The sequence below is a fragment of the Eucyclogobius newberryi genome, unplaced genomic scaffold (genome assembly GCF_026437365.1).
Source record: "Eucyclogobius newberryi isolate DKJ021-1_F unplaced genomic scaffold, fEucNew1.0.hap1 SCAF_1, whole genome shotgun sequence".
In the NCBI taxonomy this organism is placed as follows: Eukaryota; Metazoa; Chordata; class Actinopteri; order Gobiiformes; family Gobiidae; genus Eucyclogobius; species Eucyclogobius newberryi.
The window spans coordinates 289,723-311,860 of NW_027315723.1; the positions used below are offsets into that span (position 1 = coordinate 289,723).

At 47.2% G+C, this 22,138-nt stretch overlaps 1 protein-coding gene across 2 annotated transcripts in view; it reads right to left on the reverse strand.

Moving 5' to 3' along the window:
- Positions 1-22,138, reverse strand: part of LOC140352314 (collagen alpha-1(XII) chain-like) — a 53,561-nt gene that overhangs the window by 27,453 nt on the left and 3,970 nt on the right. For both annotated transcript variants that reach the window (XM_072439759.1, XM_072440156.1), the window contains exons 6-15: positions 17,080-17,203; positions 16,755-16,898; positions 11,349-11,513; positions 11,239-11,277; positions 10,973-11,111; positions 10,012-10,154; positions 7,808-7,917; positions 6,194-6,352; positions 2,614-2,691; positions 215-301 (exon numbers count right to left, since the gene is read on the reverse strand). In XM_072439759.1, coding sequence (XP_072295860.1) covers positions 215-301; positions 2,614-2,691; positions 6,194-6,352; positions 7,808-7,917; positions 10,012-10,154; positions 10,973-11,111; positions 11,239-11,277; positions 11,349-11,513; positions 16,755-16,898; positions 17,080-17,203 — 1,188 coding nt within the window. The remainder of the gene's footprint in view (positions 1-214; positions 302-2,613; positions 2,692-6,193; positions 6,353-7,807; positions 7,918-10,011; positions 10,155-10,972; positions 11,112-11,238; positions 11,278-11,348; positions 11,514-16,754; positions 16,899-17,079; positions 17,204-22,138) is intronic.

Here is a 22,138-nt window from a genome sequence, read left to right on the forward strand (position 1 = left end):
ATTATCAACCTCAACATGGACCTCAACATGGACCTCAGCATGGACCTCAGCATGGACCTCATTATGGACCTTAGCATGGACCTCATTATGGACCTCAGCAGGGACCTCAAAGCTGAGGTCAGAACATAAAACATGGACAGGACCAAATGTTTTGAACTGAATCATGACCTTCAGAGGAGAAACCAAAGTCTCACTGTGTTTGTGTGTGACTCACCACTGGCCCCTGGGGGCCCGGAACACCACTGGACTGAGATGTGCAGGAGCAGGCGTTTGGCAGAGAAGGACACTTCAGCTCATCCCTCTGAAAGAACCAGAAGTCACACACTTCACTTCTGTCCTACGTCCTCAAACGTCTCCACAAACCACCAACACCTGAAGCTGGACCTGAAGCTGGACCTGAAGCTGGACCTGAACCTGGACCTGAAGCTGGACCTGAAGCTGGACCTGAACCTGGACCTGAAGCTGGACCTGAAGCTGGACCTGAAGCTGGACCTGAAGCTGGACCTGAAGCTGGACCTGAACCTGGACCTGAAGCTGGACCTGAAGCTGGACCTGAACCTGGACCTGAAGCTGGACCTGAAGCTGGACCTGGACCTGAAGCTGGACCTGAAGCTGGACCTGAAGCTGGACCTGAAGCTGGACCTGAACCTGGACCTGGACCCTGAAGCTGGAACTGAAGCTGGACCTGAAGCTGGACCTGAAGCTGGACCTGAAGCTGGACATGGACCTGGACCTGAAGCTGGACCTGAAGCTGGACCTGGACCTGAAGCTGGACCTGAAGCTGGACCTGAAGCTGGACCTGAACCTGGACCTGGACCCTGAAGCTGGAACTGAAGCTGGACCTGAAGCTGGACCTGAAGCTGGACCTGAAGCTGGACATGGACCTGGACCTGGAGCTGGAGCTGGACCTGAAGCTGGACCTGAAGCTGGACCTGAACCTGGACCTGGACCCTGAAGCTGGAACTGAAGCTGGACCTGAAGCTGGACCTGAAGCTGGACCTGAAGCTGGACATGGACCTGGACCTGGAGCTGGAGCTGGACCTGAAGCTGGACCTGGACCTGAAGCTGGACCTGAAGCTGGACCTGAAGCTGGACCTGGATCTGAAGCTGGACCTGGACCTGAAGCTGGACCTGAAGCTGGACCTGAAGCTGGACGTGGACCTGAAGCTGGACCTGAAGATGGACCTGGATCTGAAGCTGGACCAGGATCTGAAGCTGGACCTGAAGATGGACCTGGATATGAAGCTGGACCTGGATCTGAAGATGGACCTGAAGCTGGACCTGGACCTGAAGCTGGACCTGAAGCTGGACCTGGATCTGAAGATGGACCTGAAGCTGGACCTGGACCTGAAGCTGGACCTGAAGCTGGACCTGGATCTGAAGCTGGACCTGAAGCTGGACTTGGATCTGAAGCTGGACCTGAAGCTGGACCTGGATCTGAAGCTGGACATGGATCTGAAGCTGGACCTGAAGCTGGACCTGAAGCTGGACCTGAAGCTGGACCTAGACCTGAAGCTGGACCTGAAGCTGGACCTGGACCTGAAGCTGGACCTGAAGCTGGACCTGGATCTGAAGCTGGACCTGAAGCTGGACCTGAAGCTGGACCTGGATCTGAAGCTGGACCTGGATCTGAAGCTGGACCTGAAGCTGGACCTGGACCTGAAGCTGGACCTGAAGCTGGACCTGGATCTGAAGCTGGATCTGAAGCTGGACCTGAAGCTGGACCTGAAGCTGGACCAGGACCTGAAGCTGGACCTGGACCTGGACCTGAAGCTGGACCTGGACCTGAAGCTGGACCTGGACCTGAAGCTGGACCTGAAGCTGGACCTGAAGCTGGACCTGGACCTGGACCTGAAGCTGGACCTGAAGCTGGACCTGGACCTGAAGCTGGACCTGAAGCTGGACCTGAAGCTGGACGTGGACCTGGACCTGAAGCTGGACCTGAAGCTGGACCTGAAGCTGGACCTGGATCTGAAGCTGGACTTGAAGCTGGACCTGGACCTGAAGCTGAACCTGAAGCTGGACCTGGATCTGAAGCTGGACCTTAAGCTGGAACTGAAGCTGGACCAGGACCTGAAGTTGGACCTGGACCTGGACCTGAAGCTGGACCTGGACCTGAAGCTGGACCAGGACCTGAAGCTGGACCAGGACCTGAAGCTGGACCTGAAGCTGGACCTGAAGCTGGACCTGGACCTGAAGCTGGACCTGAAGCTGGACCTGAAGCTGGACCTGAAGCTGGACCTCAACGAGCCTTTTCCACTGTAAGAGTTTCTGTTCATTGAGTCAGAGCAGAAGAGAAGGTTCCTCTCCGTTTGAGCTGAGTTTGTGTTTATGATGTAAAACTGATATTGTAGTCTGATTACTCTGTGAAGTCTGATTACTCTGTGAAGTCTGATTACTCTGTGAGCGCCGCGTAAACGCTGGTCAGGAGCTCAGAGGAACATCTCAGTTCAGACTTTCACAGATAAAGCTGAATCTCTCTCCAGGCTTCGGCCAAACTGAGCCAAGGTCAGAGCTGAGGAGAACGTGGAGGTGCTTCTTCTCACCGTGGACGAAAGGTTCAGAAGAAGAAAAGTGTGGGTGTGAGGAGAACGTGGAGGTGCTTCTACTCACCGTGGACGGAAGGTCACAGCAGCGATCGCGACTGTTCCAGGCCAAACTGCAAACCATGTCAAACATCTGTAGCTGGAACTAGAATCAAACCGAAAAGCACAAGACACGTCACCCAAAGTACAACAATGAGACACAACAATGAGACACAACAATGAGACACAATAATGAGACACAACAATGAGACACAATAATGAGACACAACAATGAGACACAACAATGAGACACAACAATGAGACACAACAATGAGACACAACAATGAGACACAACAATGAGACACAATAATGAGACACAACAATGAGACACAACAATGAGACACAATAATGAGACACAACAATGAGACACAACAATGAGACACAATAATGAGACACAACAATGAGACACAATAATGAGACACCACAATGAGACACAATAATGAGACACAATAATGAGACACAATAATGAGACACAATAATGAGACACAATAATGAGACACAACAATGAGACACAATAATGAGACACAACAATGAGACACAACAATGAGAGACAACAATGAGACACAACAATGAGACACAACAATGAGACACAATAATGAGACACAATAATGAGACACCACAATGAGACACAACAATGAGAGACAACAATGAGACACAACAATGAGACACAACAATGAGACACAACAATGAGACAAAACAATGAGACACAACAATGAGACACAACAATGAGACAAAACAAAGACACAACAATGAGAGACACCAATGAGACACAACAATGAGACACAACAATGAGAGACAACAATGAGACACAACAATGAGACACAACACTGAGACACCACAATGAGACACAACAATGAGACACAACAATGAGACACATCAATGAGACACAACAATGAGAGACACCAATGAGACACAACAATGAGACAAAACAATGAGACACAACAATGAGACACAACAATGAGACAAAACAATGAGACACAACAATGAGAGACACCAATGAGACACAACAATGAGACACAACAATGAGAGACAACAATGAGACACAACAATGAGACACAACACTGAGACACCACAATGAGACACAACAATGAGACACAACAATGAGACACATCAATGAGACACCACAATGAGACACATCAATGAGACACAACAATGAGACACAACAATGAGAGACACCAATGAGACACCACAATGAGACACAACAATGAGACACAACAATGAGACACAACAATGAGAGACAACAATGAGAGACAACAATGAGACACAACACTGAGACACCACAATGAGACACAACACTGAGACACCACAATGAGACACAACAATGAGACACATCAATGAGACACAACAATGAGACACCACAATGAGACACATCAATGAGACACAACAATGAGACACAATAATGAGACACCACAATGAGACACAACAATGAGAGACAACAATGAGACACAACAATGAGACACAACAATGAGACACAACACAGACGGTTTCAATATAAGACACAGCGTTACGGACAAAAGAAGGTTTAGCAGAAGATGTGAGGAATAACTCTAGAGCTGGACACGGAGCAGGAACATGTGGGCGGGACTTGTATTATGGGATTTACTAGACTTTTCTGCTGTAGCGTGATTCATATCCGAGATCAGGCGCCATAGCAGGAGCTCACGGTGCTTAGAGCAGGTCCTACTCACTGTAGCAGGAGTTCACGGTGCTTAGAGCAGGTCCTACTCACTGTAGCAGGAGCTCACGGTGCTTAGAACAGGTCCCACTCACTGTGGCAGGAGCTCACGGTGCTTAGAGCAGGTCCTACTCACTGTAGCAGGAGCTCACGGTGCTTAGAGCAGGTCCTACTCACTGTGGCAGGAGCTCACGGTGCTTAGAGCAGGTCCTACTCACTGTGGCAGGAGCTCACGGTGCTTAGGGCAGGTCCCACTCACTGTAACAGGAGCTCACGGTGCTTAGAACAGGTCCTACTCACTGTGACAGGAGCTCACGGTGCTTAGAGCAGGTCCTACTCACTGTGACAGGAGCTCACGGTGCTTAGAGCAGGTCCCACTCACTGTAGCAGGAGCTCACGGTGCTTAGAACAGGTCCCACTCACTGTAACAGGAGCTCACGGTGCTTAGAACAGGTCCTACTCACTGTGGCAGGAGCTCACGGTGCTTAGAACAGGTCCTACTCACTGTGGCAGGAGCTCACGGTGCTTAGAACAGGTCCTATCACTGTAGCAGGAGCTCACGGTGCTTAGAGCAGGTCCTATCACTGTAGCAGGAGCTCACGGTGCTTAGAGCAGGTCCTACTCACTGTGGCAGGAGCTCACGGTGCTTAGAGCAGGTCCTACTCACTGTAGCAGGAGCTCACGGTGCTTAGAACAGGTCCCACTCACTGTAGCAGGAGCTCACGGTGCTTAGAACAGGTCCTACTCACTGTGGCAGGAGCTCACGGTGCTTAGGGCAGGTCCTACTCACTGTAACAGGAGCTCACGGTGCTTAGGGCAGGTCCCACTCACTGTAACAGGAGCTCACGGTGCTTAGAACAGGTCCTACTCACTGTGACAGGAGCTCACGGTGCTTAGAGCAGGTCCTACTCACTGTGACAGGAGCTCACGGTGCTTAGAGCAGGTCCCACTCACTGTAGCAGGAGCTCACGGTGCTTAGGGCAGGTCCCACTCACTGTAACAGGAGCTCACGGTGCTTAGAACAGGTCCTACTCACTGTGGCAGGAGCTCACGGTGCTTAGAACAGGTCCTATCACTGTAGCAGGAGCTCACGGTGCTTAGAACAGGTCCTATCACTGTGGCAGGAGCTCACGGTGCTTAGGGCAGGTCCTACTCACTGTGACAGGAGCTCACGGTGCTTAGAGCAGGTCCTACTCACTGTAGCAGGAGCTCACGGTGCTTAGAACAGGTCCTATCACTGTGGCAGGAGCTCACGGTGCTTAGGGCAGGTCCCACTCACTGTAACAGGAGCTCACGGTGCTTAGAACAGGTCCTACTCACTGTAGCAGGAGCTCACGGTGCTTAGAACAGGTCCTACTCACTGTGACAGGAGCTCACGGTGCTTAGAACAGGTCCCACTCACTGTGGCAGGAGCTCACGGTGCTTAGAGCAGGTCCTACTCACTGTGGCAGGAGCTCACGGTGCTTAGAACAGGTCCTACTCACTGTAGCAGGAGCTCACGGTGCTTAGGGCAGGTCCCACTCACTGTGGCAGGAGCTCACGGTGCTTAGAGCAGGTCCTATCACTGTAGCAGGAGCTCACGGTGCTTAGGGCAGGTCCTACTCACTGTAGCAGGAGCTCACGGTGCTTAGGGCAGGTCCTACTCACTGTAGCAGGAGCTCACGGTGCTTAGAGCAGGTCCTATCACTGTAGCAGGAGCTCACGGTGCTTAGGGCAGGTCCTACTCACTGTAGCAGGAGCTCACGGTGCTTAGGGCAGGTCCTACTCACTGTAGCAGGAGCTCACGGTGCTTAGAGCAGGTCCTACTCACTGTGGCAGGAGCTCACGGTGCTTAGAGCAGGTCCTACTCACTGTGGCAGGAGCTCACGGTGCTTGGAGCAGGTCCTACTCACTGTAGCAGGAGCTCACGGTGCTTAGAGCAGGTCCTACTCACTGTGGCTGACTGGCCCTCGGAGCCGATGCTCTTGCTCATCTTGCCCAGGACCTGGTATCCGTCTGAGGAGGTGTTTCCCGCCTCCTTCAGCTCCTTCTCGCTCACTTCCTGACAGTCGACGTTCAGCTTCACCGACGTTGCCGACACCATCACGTGCAGCTGGAGACAAACACACAAACTACTGTCACACAAAGGACTGTCACACAACTGACACACACACACACACTTTACAGTTCACGACAACGTCACAACATCCAGAAGTTTAGAGCAAGTGAAAAAAGCTGACATTCGACCCAAAACATGAGCTGCGCGGACAAACAAACATGACAATAGACTAGTGTGGTTATGTGTTGTGTGTTTATGTGTTGTGTGGCTATGTGTTGTGTGGCTATGTGTTGTGTGGTTATGTGTTGTGTGGTTACGTGTTGTGTGGTTACGTGTTGTGTGGTTACGTGTTGTGTGGCTATGTGTTGTGTGGTTATGTGTTGTGTGGTTATGTGTTGTGTGGTTATGTGTTGTGTGGTTATGTGTTGTGTGGTTACGTGTTGTGTGGTTACGTGTTGTGTGGTTATGTGTTGTGTGGCTATGTGTTGTGTGGCTATGTGTTGTGTGGTTATGTGTTGTGTGGTTATGTGTTGTGTGGTTATGTGTTGTGTGGTTATGTGTTGTGTGGTTATGTGTTGTGTGGTTATGTGTTGTGTGGCTATGTGTTGTGTGGTTATGTGTTGTGTGGCTATGTGTTGTGTGGCTATGTGTTGTGTGGTTATGTGTTGTGTGGTTATGTGTTGTGTGGTTATGTGTTGTGTGGTTATGTGTTGTGTGGCTACGTGTTGTGTGGTTACGTGTTGTGTGGTTACGTGTTGTGTGGTTATGTGTTGTGTGGTTACGTGTTGTGTGGTTACGTGTTGTGTGGTTACGTGTTGTGTGGTTACGTGTTGTGTGGTTACGTGTTGTGTGGTTATGTGTTGTGTGGTTATGTGTTGTGTGGTTATGTGTTGTGTGGTAACGTGTTGTGTGGCTATGTGTTGTGTGGTTATGTGTTGTGTGGTTATGTGTTGTGTGGTTATGTGTTGTGTGGTTATGTGTTGTGTGGTTTTGTGTGTTGTGTGGTTGTGTTGTGTGGTTTTGTGTGTTGTGTGGTTGTGTGTGTTGTGTGTTGTGTGGTTCTGTGTGGTTTTGTGTGTTGTGTGGTTGTGTTGTGTGGTTTTGTGTGTTGTGTGGTTGTGTTGTGTGGTTTTGTGGTTGTGTGTGTTGTGTGGTTCTGTGTGCTGTGTGGTTTTGTGTTGTGTGGTTTTGTGTGTTGTGTGGTTTTGTGTGTTGTGTGGTATTTCTGTGTTGTGTGGTTGTGTGGTTGTGTGTTGTGTGGGTTTGTGTTGTGTGGGTTTGTGTTGTGTGGTTTTGTATTGTGTGATTGTGTGGTTGTGTGTTGTGTGGTTTTGTGTGTTGTGTGGTTTTGTATTGTGTGATTGTGTGGTTGTGTGCTGTGTGGTTGTGTGTTGTGTGGTTTTGTGTATTGTGTGTAGTGTGGTTTTGTGTGTAGTGTGGTTTTGTATTGTGTGATTGTGTGGTTGTGTGTTGTTTGGTTTTGTGTGTTGTTGTTGAGTTTGTCGCCACCTTGTGGAAGCTGCCGTGGAAGATTCTTTTCACAGCGTCGCTATCGAACTTCACCGTCTGAATCTCTCCGCTCTGGTCTTTGTTGTAGAAGGAGATCGTCTGAGAGGAGGCTGAAGGAGACCATAAGAGGAGACCATAAGAGCATGAAGACCATAAGAGCATGAAGGAGTCGCAGAGGAGACCATAAGAGCACAAAGGCTGAAGGAAATGCAGAGAAGACCATAAGAGCATGAAGACTGAAGGAGAGATGCAGAGGAGACCATAAGAGCACGAAGGCTGAAGGAGACGCAGAGGAGACCATGAGAGCATGAAGGCTGAAGGAGACGCAGAGGAGACCATAAGAGTATGAAGGCTGAAGGAGACGCAGAGGAGACCATGAGAGCATGAAGGCTGAAGGAGACGCAGAGGAGACCATAAGAGCACAAAGGCTGAAGGAAATGCAGAGAAGACCATAAGAGCATGAAGACTGAAGGAGAGATGCAGAGGAGACCATAAGAGCACGAAGGCTGAAGGAAATGCAGAGAAGACCATAAGAGCATGAAGACTGAAGGAGAGATGCAGAGGAGACCATAAGAGCACGAAGGCTGAAGGAGACGCAGAGGAGACCATGAGAGCATGAAGGCTGAAGGAGACGCAGAGGAGACCATAAGAGTATGAAGGCTGAAGGAGACGCAGAGGAGACCATAAGAGTATGAAGGAGACGCAGAGGAGACCATAAGAGCACAAAGGCTGAAGGAGACGCAGAGGAGACCATAAGAGTATGAAGGAGACGCAGAGGAGACCATAAGAGCACAAAGGCTGAAGGAAATGCAGAGAAGACCATAAGAGCATGAAGACTGAAGTAGAGATGCAGAGGAGACCATAAGAGTATGAAGGAGACGCAGAGGAGACCATGAGAGCATGAAGGCTGAAGGAGACGCAGAGGAGACCATGAGAGCATGAAGGCTGAAGGAGACGCAGAGGAGACCATGAGAGCATGAAGGCTGAAGGAGATGCAGAGGAGACCATAAGAGCACGAAGGCTGAAGGAGACGCAGAGGAGACCATGAGAGCATGAAGGCTGAAGGAGACGCAGAGGAGACCATAAGAGCACAAAGGCTGAAGGAAATGCAGAGAAGACCATAAGAGCATGAAGACTGAAGGAGAGATGCAGAGGAGACCATAAGAGCACGAAGGCTGAAGGAGACGCAGAGGAGACCATAAGAGTATGAAGGCTGAAGGAGACGCAGAGGAGACCATGAGAGCATGAAGGCTGAAGGAGACGCAGAGGAGACCATAAGAGTATGAAGGCTGAAGGAGACGCAGAGGAGACCATGAGAGCATGAAGGCTGAAGGAGACGCAGAGGAGACCATAAGAGCACAAAGGCTGAAGGAGACGCAGAGGAGACCATAAGAGTATGAAGGAGACGCAGAGGAGACCATAAGAGCACAAAGGCTGAAGGAGACGCAGAGGAGACCATAAGAGTATGAAGGAGACGCAGAGGAGACCATAAGAGCACAAAGGCTGAAGGAAATGCAGAGAAGACCATAAGAGCATGAAGACTGAAGTAGAGATGCAGAGGAGACCATGAGAGCATGAAGGCTGAAGTAGAGATGCAGAGGAGACCATAAGAGTATGAAGGAGACGCAGAGGAGACCATGAGAGCATGAAGGCTGAAGGAGACGCAGAGGAGACCATAAGAGTATGAAGGCTGAAGGAGACGCAGAGGAGACCATAAGAGTATGAAGGAGACGCAGAGGAGACCATAAGAGCACAAAGGCTGAAGGAGACGCAGAGGAGACCATAAGAGTATGAAGGAGACGCAGAGGAGACCATAAGAGCACAAAGGCTGAAGGAAATGCAGAGAAGACCATAAGAGCATGAAGACTGAAGTAGAGATGCAGAGGAGACCATAAGAGTATGAAGGAGACGCAGAGGAGACCATAAGAGCACAAAGGCTGAAGGAAATGCAGAGAAGACCATAAGAGCATGAAGACTGAAGTAGAGATGCAGAGGAGACCATAAGAGTATGAAGGCTGAAGGAGACGCAGAGGAGACCATGAGAGCATGAAGGCTGAAGGAGACGCAGAGGAGACCATGAGAGCATGAAGGCTGAAGGAGACGCAGAGGAGACCATAAGAGTATGAAGGCTGAACCAGAACTGAACCAGGTCTGAACCATCCTCCCCCGTCCTCCCCGTCCTCCCCTCGTCCCCCAGGACTCACGGTCCACGGTGAGGCCGGTCTCTGGCTTGTGGTCCTTGCTGGACACTTGCCACAGGTCAAAGGCCTCAGAGGGAGAGTCCGGGAGCAGGCGCAGCAGCAGGATCAGGGTGTAGGTGCTGGGCAGGCCGTCAGGGTGGATGTCTCTGAAGCAGAAGGACATTAGAGTGAGCTTCACCCTCCGTGTGGCACAGGCGGCACATGTGCTGCTGCGGCACAGGCGGCACATGTGCTGCTGCCCTGGGGCCTGTTTCAGTTTATGTGTCATTAAGTGCAAAAGAATGATTATATTTATTATTCTGGGTGGGAATAATAAATGGGAGGGAAAACCACCCAGAATCCTGGTCCAGTCCCAGTCCAGACCCGGTTCAGTCCCGGTCCAGTCCCAGTCCAAACCCGGTTCAGTCCCGGTTCAGTCCCGGTTCAGTCCCGGTCCAGTCCCGGTCCAGTCTCAGTCCAGTCTCAGTCCAGTCCCAGGTAGTCTCGGTCCAGTCCCGATTCAATCTCGGTCCAGTCCCGGTTCAGTCCCCGGTCAGTCCCGGGCCAGTCCCGGTTCAGTCCCCGGTCAGTCCCGGGCCAGTCCCGGTTCAGTACCGGTCCAGTCTCGGTCCAGTCCCGGGTAGTCTTGGTCCAGTCCCGGTTCAGTCCCGGTCCAGTCCCGGTCCAGTCTCAGTCCAGTCTCAGTCCAGTCCCAGGTAGTCTCGGTCCAGTCCCGATTCAATCTCGGTCCAGTCCCGGTTCAGTCCCCGGTCAGTCCCGGGCCAGTCCCGGTTCAGTCCCCGGTCAGTCCCGGGCCAGTCCCGGTTCAGTACCGGTCCAGTCCCGGTTCAGTCCCGGTCCAGTCCCGGTCCAGTCTCAGTCCAGTCTCAGTCCAGTCCCAGGTAGTCTCGGTCCAGTCCCGATACAATCCCGGTTCAGTCCCGGTTCAGTCCCCGGTCAGTCCCGGTTCCCGGTTCAGACTCACGAGGACGGCTGTGAGATGTAGGCGTTCTTGTGCAGTCTGTAGGACGTGTAGCTGTTGAAGGATCCCGGTTCCATGGAGACGCCGCTCTGGTAGCTGTAGGTCTTCTCCGTCAGGTTGAAGGCCTCCATCATATGGAAGCCTGCAGGGACAAACAGGGACAAACAGGGACAAACAGGGACAAACAGGGACAAACAGACCCAAAGTCACTTGAACGGCTGCGTGTCGGAGGGTCAGGAGAAGTGACCTGAACGATGACGGTCACTCACCTGGAGAAGTGAAGCCGTTGAGGAAGATGAGCGGGCAGGCTGCGGAGGAAACACAGGCTTTTAGTGTGAAAGGGTCTGAGTGGCGGCTTCCTGTTTGCCTCTGTACTCACAGGAAGTGGAGGTCTCACAAATGAAGGTGATCAGGTTCTCTTTGATGGTGTCGAAGGCGTCGAAGTCGTCCACCACAAAAACATGACGGTCGCTCGGTTTGGAGCCGATCTGCTGCAGCTCCGAGAAGTCCACGTCCGCCACGCCGATGGCAAACACGCTGTAGCCTGACAGAGAGCACTGTTACTGCTACTACTGCTACTGCTACTGCTACTACTACTACTGCTACTGCTACTGCTACTGCTACTACTGCTACTGCTACTACTGCTACTGCTACTGCTACTACTGCTACTGCTACTACTGCTACTGCTACTACTGCTACTGCTACTGCTACTACTGCTACTGTTACTGCTACTGCTACTACTACTACTGCTACTGCTACTGCTACTACTGCTACTGCTACTGCTACTACTGCTACTGTTACTGCTACTGCTACTACTACTACTGCTACTGCTACTGCTACTACTGCTACTGCTACTGCTACTACTGCTACTGCTACTACTGCTACTGCTACTGCTACTACTGCTACTGTTACTGCTACTGCTACTACTACTACTGCTACTGCTACTGCTACTACTGCTACTGCTACTGCTACTACTACTACTGCTACTGCTACTGCTACTACTGCTACTGCTACTACTGCTACTGCTACTGCTACTACTACTACTGTTACTGCTACTGCTACTACTACTACTGCTACTGCTACTGCTACTACTGCTACTGCTACTACTACTACTGCTACTGCTACTACTACTACTGCTACTGCTACTGCTACTGCTACTGCTACTACTGCTACTGCTACTACTGCTACTGCTACTGCTACTACTGCTACTGCTACTGCTACTACTGCTACTGCTACTACTGCTACTGCTACTGCTACTACTGCTACTGTTACTGCTACTGCTACTACTACTACTGCTACTGCTACTGCTACTACTGCTACTGCTACTGCTACTACTGCTACTGCTACTACTGCTACTGCTACTGCTACTACTACTACTACTACTGTTACTGCTACTGCTACTACTACTACCCAGCACCTCGGACTTGACCAACCGGTGTTACCACAAACTTGTCTTTGTTGAAGTAGATTGAGAGACCATCTCATTAAGGCTTTAGGTGGAAGGATTTAGGAGTCTAAAATGTTCTGTATTTCTGGAGCCTCCAGTACGTGGCCGGATCAGGCAATAGGTTTGATCTAGAAGATTGCCATGTAGGAAACACATGTAATGGCAGAAAATGGGTCATGTCATGTCATTCTAATGTTGTTTTAGGCCATGACATGTCACGGAATTAATATCTTTGTTGTTCTCCTGTGCAGATGGGATAAGAATATGAGGTCCTGATTATACTGAATATCTACTGTCCGGCGCCTCTTAATCATCAATTAATGCGTCAGGACCAGATTCAGTGTGGAAATGGTCTTAGATTAAACCTCTGAAGAGAGAGCTGGAACCGTCACAAACGTGATAGTCTGGTCTATCTCTTTTTGAGCTGATTTGGGTTGTGATTATGTTATGTTTGTTACCACCTATAAAAGGTGTACTTTGTAACTTGTAAAGTTAGGTAGGGACAGAACGAACTTGTCTTAGGGAGAGTGAGGGTGTTTATCCACTGTGCACGTGAATAAACTTCCACCTTTTGAGAGAGACCGAGAGACTCTGTTTCTGCTTCAAGTTATTGCCTGGTTACTCTTTACTTGATCATTGTTTACAGGAAACTGCCGTAACACACACTACGGTTCATGACCTTGAAGCTTGCCACGTAGGAAACACACTACGGTTCATGAGTCATTCTCCTTGAATTCCAACCACACTCTGTTACTAAGAACTGATATAAAATGTAGTAAATTAAGTTGAATGAGAAGTTAATAGAAGATATGTAATATTACTTCATAAGAAGTAAAACTAAGAAAGATAATCTGGACAGGAATGATGATTACTGAAAATGGGAAAAAAGTTAATGGGAGTCAAAACTTAATTCAAAGGAAATCTGAAAGTACAGGCTTGTAATGTGATTACAACTAAAGAATCAGGAAAATAAAACAAGTAAAGAACTTGCGCAGTACTACTACTACTACTACTACTACTACTACTACTACTACTACTACTACTACTACTACTACTACTACTACTACTACTACTACTACTACTACTACTACTACTACTACTACTACTACTACTACTACTACTACTACTACTACTATAGTAGAAAAAGCTTCAGTTGTTTCATCTGGACTCAGTTTGAAAAAATAGACGTTTCGACTCTCATCCAAGAGTCATTGTCAATAAAAGAATTTAGGTCGAGAACTCGGATATTAATACTGTTCTGTGGTAAGACCCGCCCATTGGGAGGAGCCTTCCTGAAGTAGAAAGAGTTGTTTGTTTCAACAGAAACTCCCCCCTTGTATCTACCGAGCCTATTCAGAATCTTAATGGTCTATTAGAATCCTCTTTGTCTTTGTGAGACCCTGGCTCAACCACCCTGAGGACCTGATTAGCATCTAAATGTCCTGGTCCTGGTCCTCTACCTTTCCAGGGGTTCAGTAACTCATTATAAATAACAGGAAGATTAAACCTTAGCCCTCCATTTCTGTTTAAAGAAGGTCTTTCTTTTTTAACAAAAATAGCTTCCTTGACTCCTCTTTCAAACCATCTTTTCTCCCTGCTTAAAACCTTCACCTCACCGTCTTCAAACGAGTGATTAGAGGCTTGGACGGTGAGGTGAAGCAGGACATTTAGATGCTAATCAGGTCCTCAGGGTGGTTGAGCCAGGGTCTCACAAAGACAAAGAGGATTCTAATAGCCCATTAAGATTCTGAATAGGCTCGGTAGATACAAGGGGGAGTTTCTGTTGAAACAAACAACTCTTTCTACTTCAGGAAGGCTCCTCCCAATGGGTGGGTCTTACCACAGAACAGTATTAATATCCGAGTTCTCGACCTAAATTCTTTTATTGACAATGACTCTTGGATGAGAGTCGAAACGTCTATTTTTTCAAACTGAGTCCAGATGAAACAACTGAAGCTTTTTCTACTATGGAACACGCCTGGACCAATGAGGGATTACACCGACCTACTACTACTACTACTACTACTACTACTACTACTACTACTACTACTACTACCTCTACTTCTACTACTACTACTACTACTACTACTACTACTACTACCTCTACTTCTACTACTACTACTACTACTACTACTACTACTACTACTACTACTACTACTACTACTACCTCTACTACTACTATTAATACTAGTACTACTACTACTACTACTAGAAATAAGGAAAGCAGCAATAGCAAGCTGGAGCGAGCAAGAAAGCGTCTGCACTCTTCAGAAGCTAATCCTAATAGAAGTAATCCTATTACTACGATTACTTCTATTACTAATATTACTACTACTATTACAACTACTAAAACTACTACTACACGGGACGCTGGGACATGTGTCTAAGGACACAGGACGCTGGGACATGTGTCTAAGGACACAGGACGCTGGGACATGTGTCTAAGGACACAGGACGCTGGGACATGTGTCTAAGGACACAGGACGCTGGGACATGTGTCTAAGGACACAGGACGCTGGGACATGTGTCTAAGGGATGCTGGGACATTTGTCTAAGGACACAGGACGCTGGGACAAGTCCCTATAAACATTGTCTAATCTGTTTTTCACTGTCGCCCTCGAGGAAACTGCTGTTGTGATTTTGGGCGTGACAAGTTGAAAATCATTGAATTATTTACCCGCATTTTGTTGTTGTTGTGTGTCATTTACCCGTGTTGTGTGTCATTTACCCGCGTGTTGTGTGTCATTTACCTGTTTTGTGTGTCATTTACCCGCATGTTGTGTGTCATTTACCTGTTTTGTGTGTCATTTACCTGTGTTGTGTGTCATTTACCCGCATGTTGTGTGTCATTTACCTGTTTTGTGTGTCATTTACCTGTGTTGTGTGTCATTTACCTGCATGTTGTGTGTCATTTACCTGTGTTGTGTGTCATTTACCCGCATGTTGTGTGTCATTTACCTGTTTTGTGTGTCATTTACCTGTGTTGTGTGTCATTTACCCGCATGTTGTGTGTCATTTAGCCGCATGTTGTGTGTCATTTAGCCGCATGTTGTGTGTCATTTACCTGTGTTGTGTGTCATTTACCCGCATGTTGTGTGTCATTTACCCGCATGTTGTGTGTCATTTAGCCGCATGTTGTGTGTCATTTAGCCGCATGTTGTGTGTCATTTACCCGCGTGTTGTGTGTCATTTACCTGCATGTTGTGTGTCATTTACCTGTGTTGTGTGTCATTTACCTGTTTTGTGTGTCATTTACCTGTGTTGTGTGTCATTTACCCGCATGTTGTGTGTCATTTACCTGTTTTGTGTGTCATTTACCCGCATGTTGTGTGTCATTTAGCCGCATGTTGTGTGTCATTTACCCGCATGTTGTGTGTCATTTAGCCGCATGTTGTGTGTCATTTACCCGCATGTTGTGTGTCATTTACCCACATGTTTTGTGTCATTTACCTGCATGTTGTGTGTCATTTACCTGTGTTGTGTGTCATTTACCTGTTTTGTGTGTCATTTACCCGCATGTGTGTCATTTACCCGCATGTTGTGTGTCATTTAGCCGCATGTTGTGTGTCATTTACCCGCATGTTGTGTGTCATTTACCCGCATGTTGTGTGTCATTTACCCGCGTGTTGTGTGTCATTTACCCGCGTGTTGTGTGTCATTTACCCGCATGTTGTGTGTCATTTACCCGCATGTTGTGTGTCATTTAGCCGCATGTTGTGTGTCATTTACCCGCATGTTGTGTGTCATTTAGCCGCATGTTGTGTGTCATTTACCCGCATGTTGTGTGTCATTTACCCACATGTTTTGTGTCATTTACCTGCATGTTGTGTGTCATTTACCTGTGTTGTGTGTCATTTACCTGTTTTGTGTGTCATTTACCCGCATGTGTGTCATTTACCCGCATGTTGTGTGTCATTTAGCCGCATGTTGTGTGTCATTTACCCGCATGTTGTGTGTCATTTACCCGCATGTTGTGTGTCATTTACCCGCATGTTGTGTGTCATTTACCCGCGTGTTGTGTGTCATTTACCCGCATGTTGTGTGTCATTTACCCGCATGTTGTGTGTCATTTAGCCGCATGTTGTGTGTCATTTACCCGCATGTTGTGTGTCATTTACCCGCATGTTGTGTGTCATTTAGCCGCATGTTGTGTGTCATTTAGCCGCATGTTGTGTGTCATTTACCTGCATGTTGTGTGTCATTTACCCGCATGTTGTGTGTCATTTAGCCGCATGTTGTGTGTCATTTAGCCGCATGTTGTGTGTCATTTAGCCGCATGTTGTGTGTCATTTAGCCGCATGTTGTGTGTCATTTAGCCGCATGTTGTGTGTCATTTACCCGCGTGCTGGAGCTTGGCAGCGTTGGTCTTCACGTCGTCCTGAGATCGTCCGTCTGTGATCGCCACCACCACTTTGGGCACGTTCCTCCTCATCCCGTTTTCCACCGAGAACGCCTTTTCATACGTGTGTTTGAGGGCCACACCTGACGGTCAGAACACGGCTTTGAGAACCGCTGACCGGGCCAAACACTGACCGGGCCAAACACTGACCGGGCCAAACACTGACCGGGCCAAACACTGACCGGGCCAAACACTGACCGGGCCAAACACTGACCAAGCAAAACAGGGTCAAATGTCATACACTGGCAAAAACAGGGTCAATACCTGTTTTGGTGTTCCCGCCTCGGTAGGGGATGTGGTGCAGCGCTGCCATGGCGACGCCTTTGTCCTTGTAGGCGTTCAGTCTGAACTCGGTCTTTGCGTCGTCGCTATACTGCACAAACGACACCTGCACAAAACACAAGTCTTAGTTTCTGCGCCTGTAAGGACACGTTGGCAGTGTTTTTAGTCTGGTTTTACCTGCGTCAGACACGTTTGTAGTGTTTTTAGTCTGGTTTTACCTGCGTCTGACACGTTTGTAGTGTTTTTAGTCTGGTTTTACCTGCGTCTGACACGTCTGTAGTGTTTTTAGTCTGGTTTTACCTGCGTCTGACACGTTTGTAGTGTTTTTAGTCTGGTTTTACCTGCGTCAGACACGTTTGTAGTGTTTTTAGTCTGGTTTTACCTGCGTCTGACACGTTTGTAGTGTTTTTAGTCTGGTTTTACCTGCGTCTGACACGTTTGTAGTGTTTTTAGTCTGGTTTTACCTGCGTCAGACACGTTTGTAGTGTTTTTAGTCTGGTTTTACCTGCGTCAGACACGTTTGTAGTGTTTTTAGTCTGGTTTTACCTGCGTCTGACACGTCTGTAGTGTTTTTAGTCTGGTTTTACCTGCGTCTGACACGTCTGTAGTGTTTTTAGTCTGGTTTTACCTGCGTCAGACACGTCTGTAGTGTTTTTAGTCTGGTTTTACCTGCGTCAGACACGTTTGTAGTGTTTTTAGTCTGGTTTTACCTGCGTCTGACACGTTTGTAGTGTTTTTAGTCTGGTTTTACCTGCGTCAGACACGTTTGTAGTGTTTTTAGTCTGGTTTTACCTGCGTCAGACACGTTTGTAGTGTTTTTAGTCTGGTTTTACCTGCGTCAGACACGTTTGTAGTGTTTTTAGTCTGGTTTTACCTGCGTCAGACACGTTTGTAGTGTTTTTAGTCTGGTTTTACCTGCGTCAGACACGTTTGTAGTGTTTTTAGTCTGGTTTTACCTGCGTCAGACACGTTTGTAGTGTTTTTAGTCTGGTTTTACCTGCGTCTGACACGTCTGTAGTGTTTTTAGTCTGGTTTTACCTGCGTCAGACAAGTTTGTAGTGTTTTTAGTCTGGTTTTACCTGCGTCTGACACGTTTGTAGTGTTTTTAGTCTGGTTTTACCTGCGTCAGACACGTTTGTAGTGTTTTTAGTCTGGTTTTACCTGCGTCAGACACGTTTGTAGTGTTTTTAGTCTGGTTTTACCTGCGTCAGACACGTTTGTAGTGTTTTTAGTCTGGTTTTACCTGCGCCTGACACGTTTGTAGTGTTTTTAGTCTGGTTTTACCTGCGTCTGACACGTCTGTAGTGTTTTTAGTCTGGTTTTACCTGCGTCTGACACGTCTGTAGTGTTTTTAGTCTGGTTTTACCTGCGTCTGACACGTCTGTAGTGTTTTTAGTCTGGTTTTACCTGCGTCTGACACGTTTGTAGTGTTTTTAGTCTGGTTTTACCTGCGTCTGACACGTTTGTAGTGTTTTTAGTCTGGTTTTACCTGCGTCAGACACGTTTGTAGTGTTTTTAGTCTGGTTTTACCTGCGTCAGACACGTTTGTAGTGTTTTTAGTCTGGTTTTACCTGCGTCAGACACGTTTGTAGTGTTTTTAGTCTGGTTTTACCTGCGTCAGACACGTTTGTAGTGTTTTTAGTCTGGTTTTACCTGCGTCAGACACGTTTGTAGTGTTTTTAGTCTGGTTTTACCTGCGTCAGACACGTTTGTAGTGTTTTTAGTCTGGTTTTACCTGCGTCAGAGACGTTTGTAGTGTTTTTAGTCTGGTTTTACCTGCGTCTGACACGTTTGTAGTGTTTTTAGTCTGGTTTTACCTGCGTCTGACACGTTTGTAGGGTTTTTAGTCTGGTTTTACCTGCATTTGACACATTTATGCTGTTTTTAGTTTGGTTTTATCTGCGTCTGAAAAGTTTATGCTGTTTTTAGTCTGGTTTCACATGCGTCTGACACGTTTGTAGTGTTTTTAGTCTGTTTTTACCTGTGTCTGACACGTTTGTAGTGTTTTTAGTCTGGTTTTACCTGCGTCTGACACGTTTGTAGTGTTTTTAGTCTGGTTTTACCTGCGTCAGACACGTTTGTAGTGTTTTTAGTCTGGTTTTACCTGCGTCTGACACGTTGGTAGTGTTTTTAGTCTGGTTTTACCTGCGCCTGACACGTTGGTAGTGTTTTTAGTCTGGTTTTACCTGCGTCTGACACGTTTGTAGTGTTTTTAGTCTGGTTTTACCTGCGTCTGACACGTTTGTAGTGTTTTTAGTCTGGTTTTACCTGCGTCTGACACGTCTGTAGTGTTTTTAGTCTGGTTTTACCTGCGTCTGACACGTTTGTAGTGTTTTTAGTCCGGTTTTACCTGCGTCAGACACGTTTGTAGTGTTTTTAGTCTGGTTTTACCTGCGTCTGACACGTTTGTAGTGTTTTTAGTCTGGTTTTACCTGCGTCTGACACGTTTGTAGTGTTTTTAGTCTGGTTTTACCTGCGTCAGAAAAGTTTGTAGTGTTTTTAGTCTGGTTTTACCTGCGTCAGACACGTTTGTAGTGTTTTTAGTCTGGTTTTACCTGCGTCTGACACGTCTGTAGTGTTTTTAGTCTGGTTTTACCTGCGTCTGACACGTCTGTAGTGTTTTTAGTCTGGTTTTACCTGCGTCAGACACGTCTGTAGTGTTTTTAGTCTGGTTTTACCTGCGTCAGACACGTTTGTAGTGTTTTTAGTCTGGTTTTACCTGCGTCTGACACGTTTGTAGTGTTTTTAGTCTGGTTTTACCTGCGTCAGACACGTTTGTAGTGTTTTTAGTCTGGTTTTACCTGCGTCAGACACGTTTGTAGTGTTTTTAGTCTGGTTTTACCTGCGTCAGACACGTTTGTAGTGTTTTTAGTCTGGTTTTACCTGCGTCAGACACGTTTGTAGTGTTTTTAGTCTGGTTTTACCTGCGTCAGACACGTTTGTAGTGTTTTTAGTCTGGTTTTACCTGCGTCAGACACGTTTGTAGTGTTTTTAGTCTGGTTTTACCTGCGTCTGACACGTCTGTAGTGTTTTTAGTCTGGTTTTACCTGCGTCAGACACGTTTGTAGTGTTTTTAGTCTGGTTTTACCTGCGTCTGACACGTTTGTAGTGTTTTTAGTCTGGTTTTACCTGCGTCAGACACGTTTGTAGTGTTTTTAGTCTGGTTTTACCTGCGTCAGACACGTTTGTAGTGTTTTTAGTCTGGTTTTACCTGCGTCAGACACGTTTGTAGTGTTTTTAGTCTGGTTTTACCTGCGCCTGACACGTTTGTAGTGTTTTTAGTCTGGTTTTACCTGCGTCTGACACGTCTGTAGTGTTTTTAGTCTGGTTTTACCTGCGTCTGACACGTTTGTAGTGTTTTTAGTCTGGTTTTACCTGCGTCTGACACGTTTGTAGTGTTTTTAGTCTGGTTTTACCTGCGTCTGACACGTTTGTAGGGTTTTTAGTCTGGTTTTACCTGCGTCTGACACGTCTGTAGTGTTTTTAGTCTGGTTTTACCTGCGTCTGACACGTCTGTAGTGTTTTTAGTCTGGTTTTACCTGCGTCTGACACGTTTGTAGTGTTTTTAGTCTGGTTTTACCTGCGTCAGACACGTTTGTAGTGTTTTTAGTCTGGTTTTACCTGCGTCAGACACGTTTGTAGTGTTTTTAGTCTGGTTTTACCTGCGTCAGACACGTTTGTAGTGTTTTTAGTCTGGTTTTACCTGCGTCAGACACGTTTGTAGTGTTTTTAGTCTGGTTTTACCTGCGTCAGACACGTTTGTAGTGTTTTTAGTCTGGTTTTACCTGCGTCAGACACGTTTGTAGTGTTTTTAGTCTGGTTTTACCTGCGTCTGACACGTTTGTAGTGTTTTTAGTCTGGTTTTACCTGCGTCTGACACGTTTGTAGGGTTTTTAGTCTGGTTTTACCTGCATTTGACACATTTATGCTGTTTTTAGTTTGGTTTTATCTGCGTCTGAAAAGTTTATGCTGTTTTTAGTCTGGTTTCACATGCGTCTGACACGTTTGTAGTGTTTTTAGTCTGTTTTTACCTGTGTCTGACACGTTTGTAGTGTTTTTAGTCTGGTTTTACCTGCGTCTGACACGTTTGTAGTGTTTTTAGTCTGGTTTTACCTGCGTCAGACACGTTTGTAGTGTTTTTAGTCTGGTTTTACCTGCGTCTGACACGTTGGTAGTGTTTTTAGTCTGGTTTTACCTGCGCCTGACACGTTGGTAGTGTTTTTAGTCTGGTTTTACCTGCGTCTGACACGTTTGTAGTGTTTTTAGTCTGGTTTTACCTGCGTCTGACACGTTTGTAGTGTTTTTAGTCTGGTTTTACCTGCGTCTGACACGTTTGTAGTGTTTTTAGTCTGGTTTTACCTGCGTCAGACACGTTTGTAGTGTTTTTAGTCTGGTTTTACCTGCGTCTGACACGTTGGTAGTGTTTTTAGTCTGGTTTTACCTGCGTCTGACACGTTTGTAGTGTTTTTAGTCTGGTTTTACCTGCGTCAGACACGTTTGTAGTGTTTTTAGTCTGGTTTTACCTGCGTCAGACACGTTTGTAGTGTTTTTAGTCTGGTTTTACCTGCGTCTGACACGTTTGTAGTGTTTTTAGTCTGGTTTTACCTGCGTCTGACACGTCTGTAGTGTTTTTAGTCTGGTTTTACCTGCGTCAGACACGTCTGTAGTGTTTTTAGTCTGGTTTTACCTGCGTCAGACACGTTTGTAGTGTTTTTAGTCTGGTTTTACCTGCGTCTGACACGTTTGTAGTGTTTTTAGTCTGGTTTTACCTGCGTCAGACACGTTTGTAGTGTTTTTAGTCTGGTTTTACCTGCGTCAGACACGTTTGTAGTGTTTTTAGTCTGGTTTTACCTGCGTCAGACACGTTTGTAGTGTTTTTAGTCTGGTTTTACCTGCGTCAGACACGTTTGTAGTGTTTTAAGTCTGGTTTTACCTGCGTCAGACACGTTTGTAGTGTTTTTAGTCTGGTTTTACCTGCGTCAGACACGTTTGTAGTGTTTTTAGTCTGGTTTTACCTGCGTCTGACACGTCTGTAGTGTTT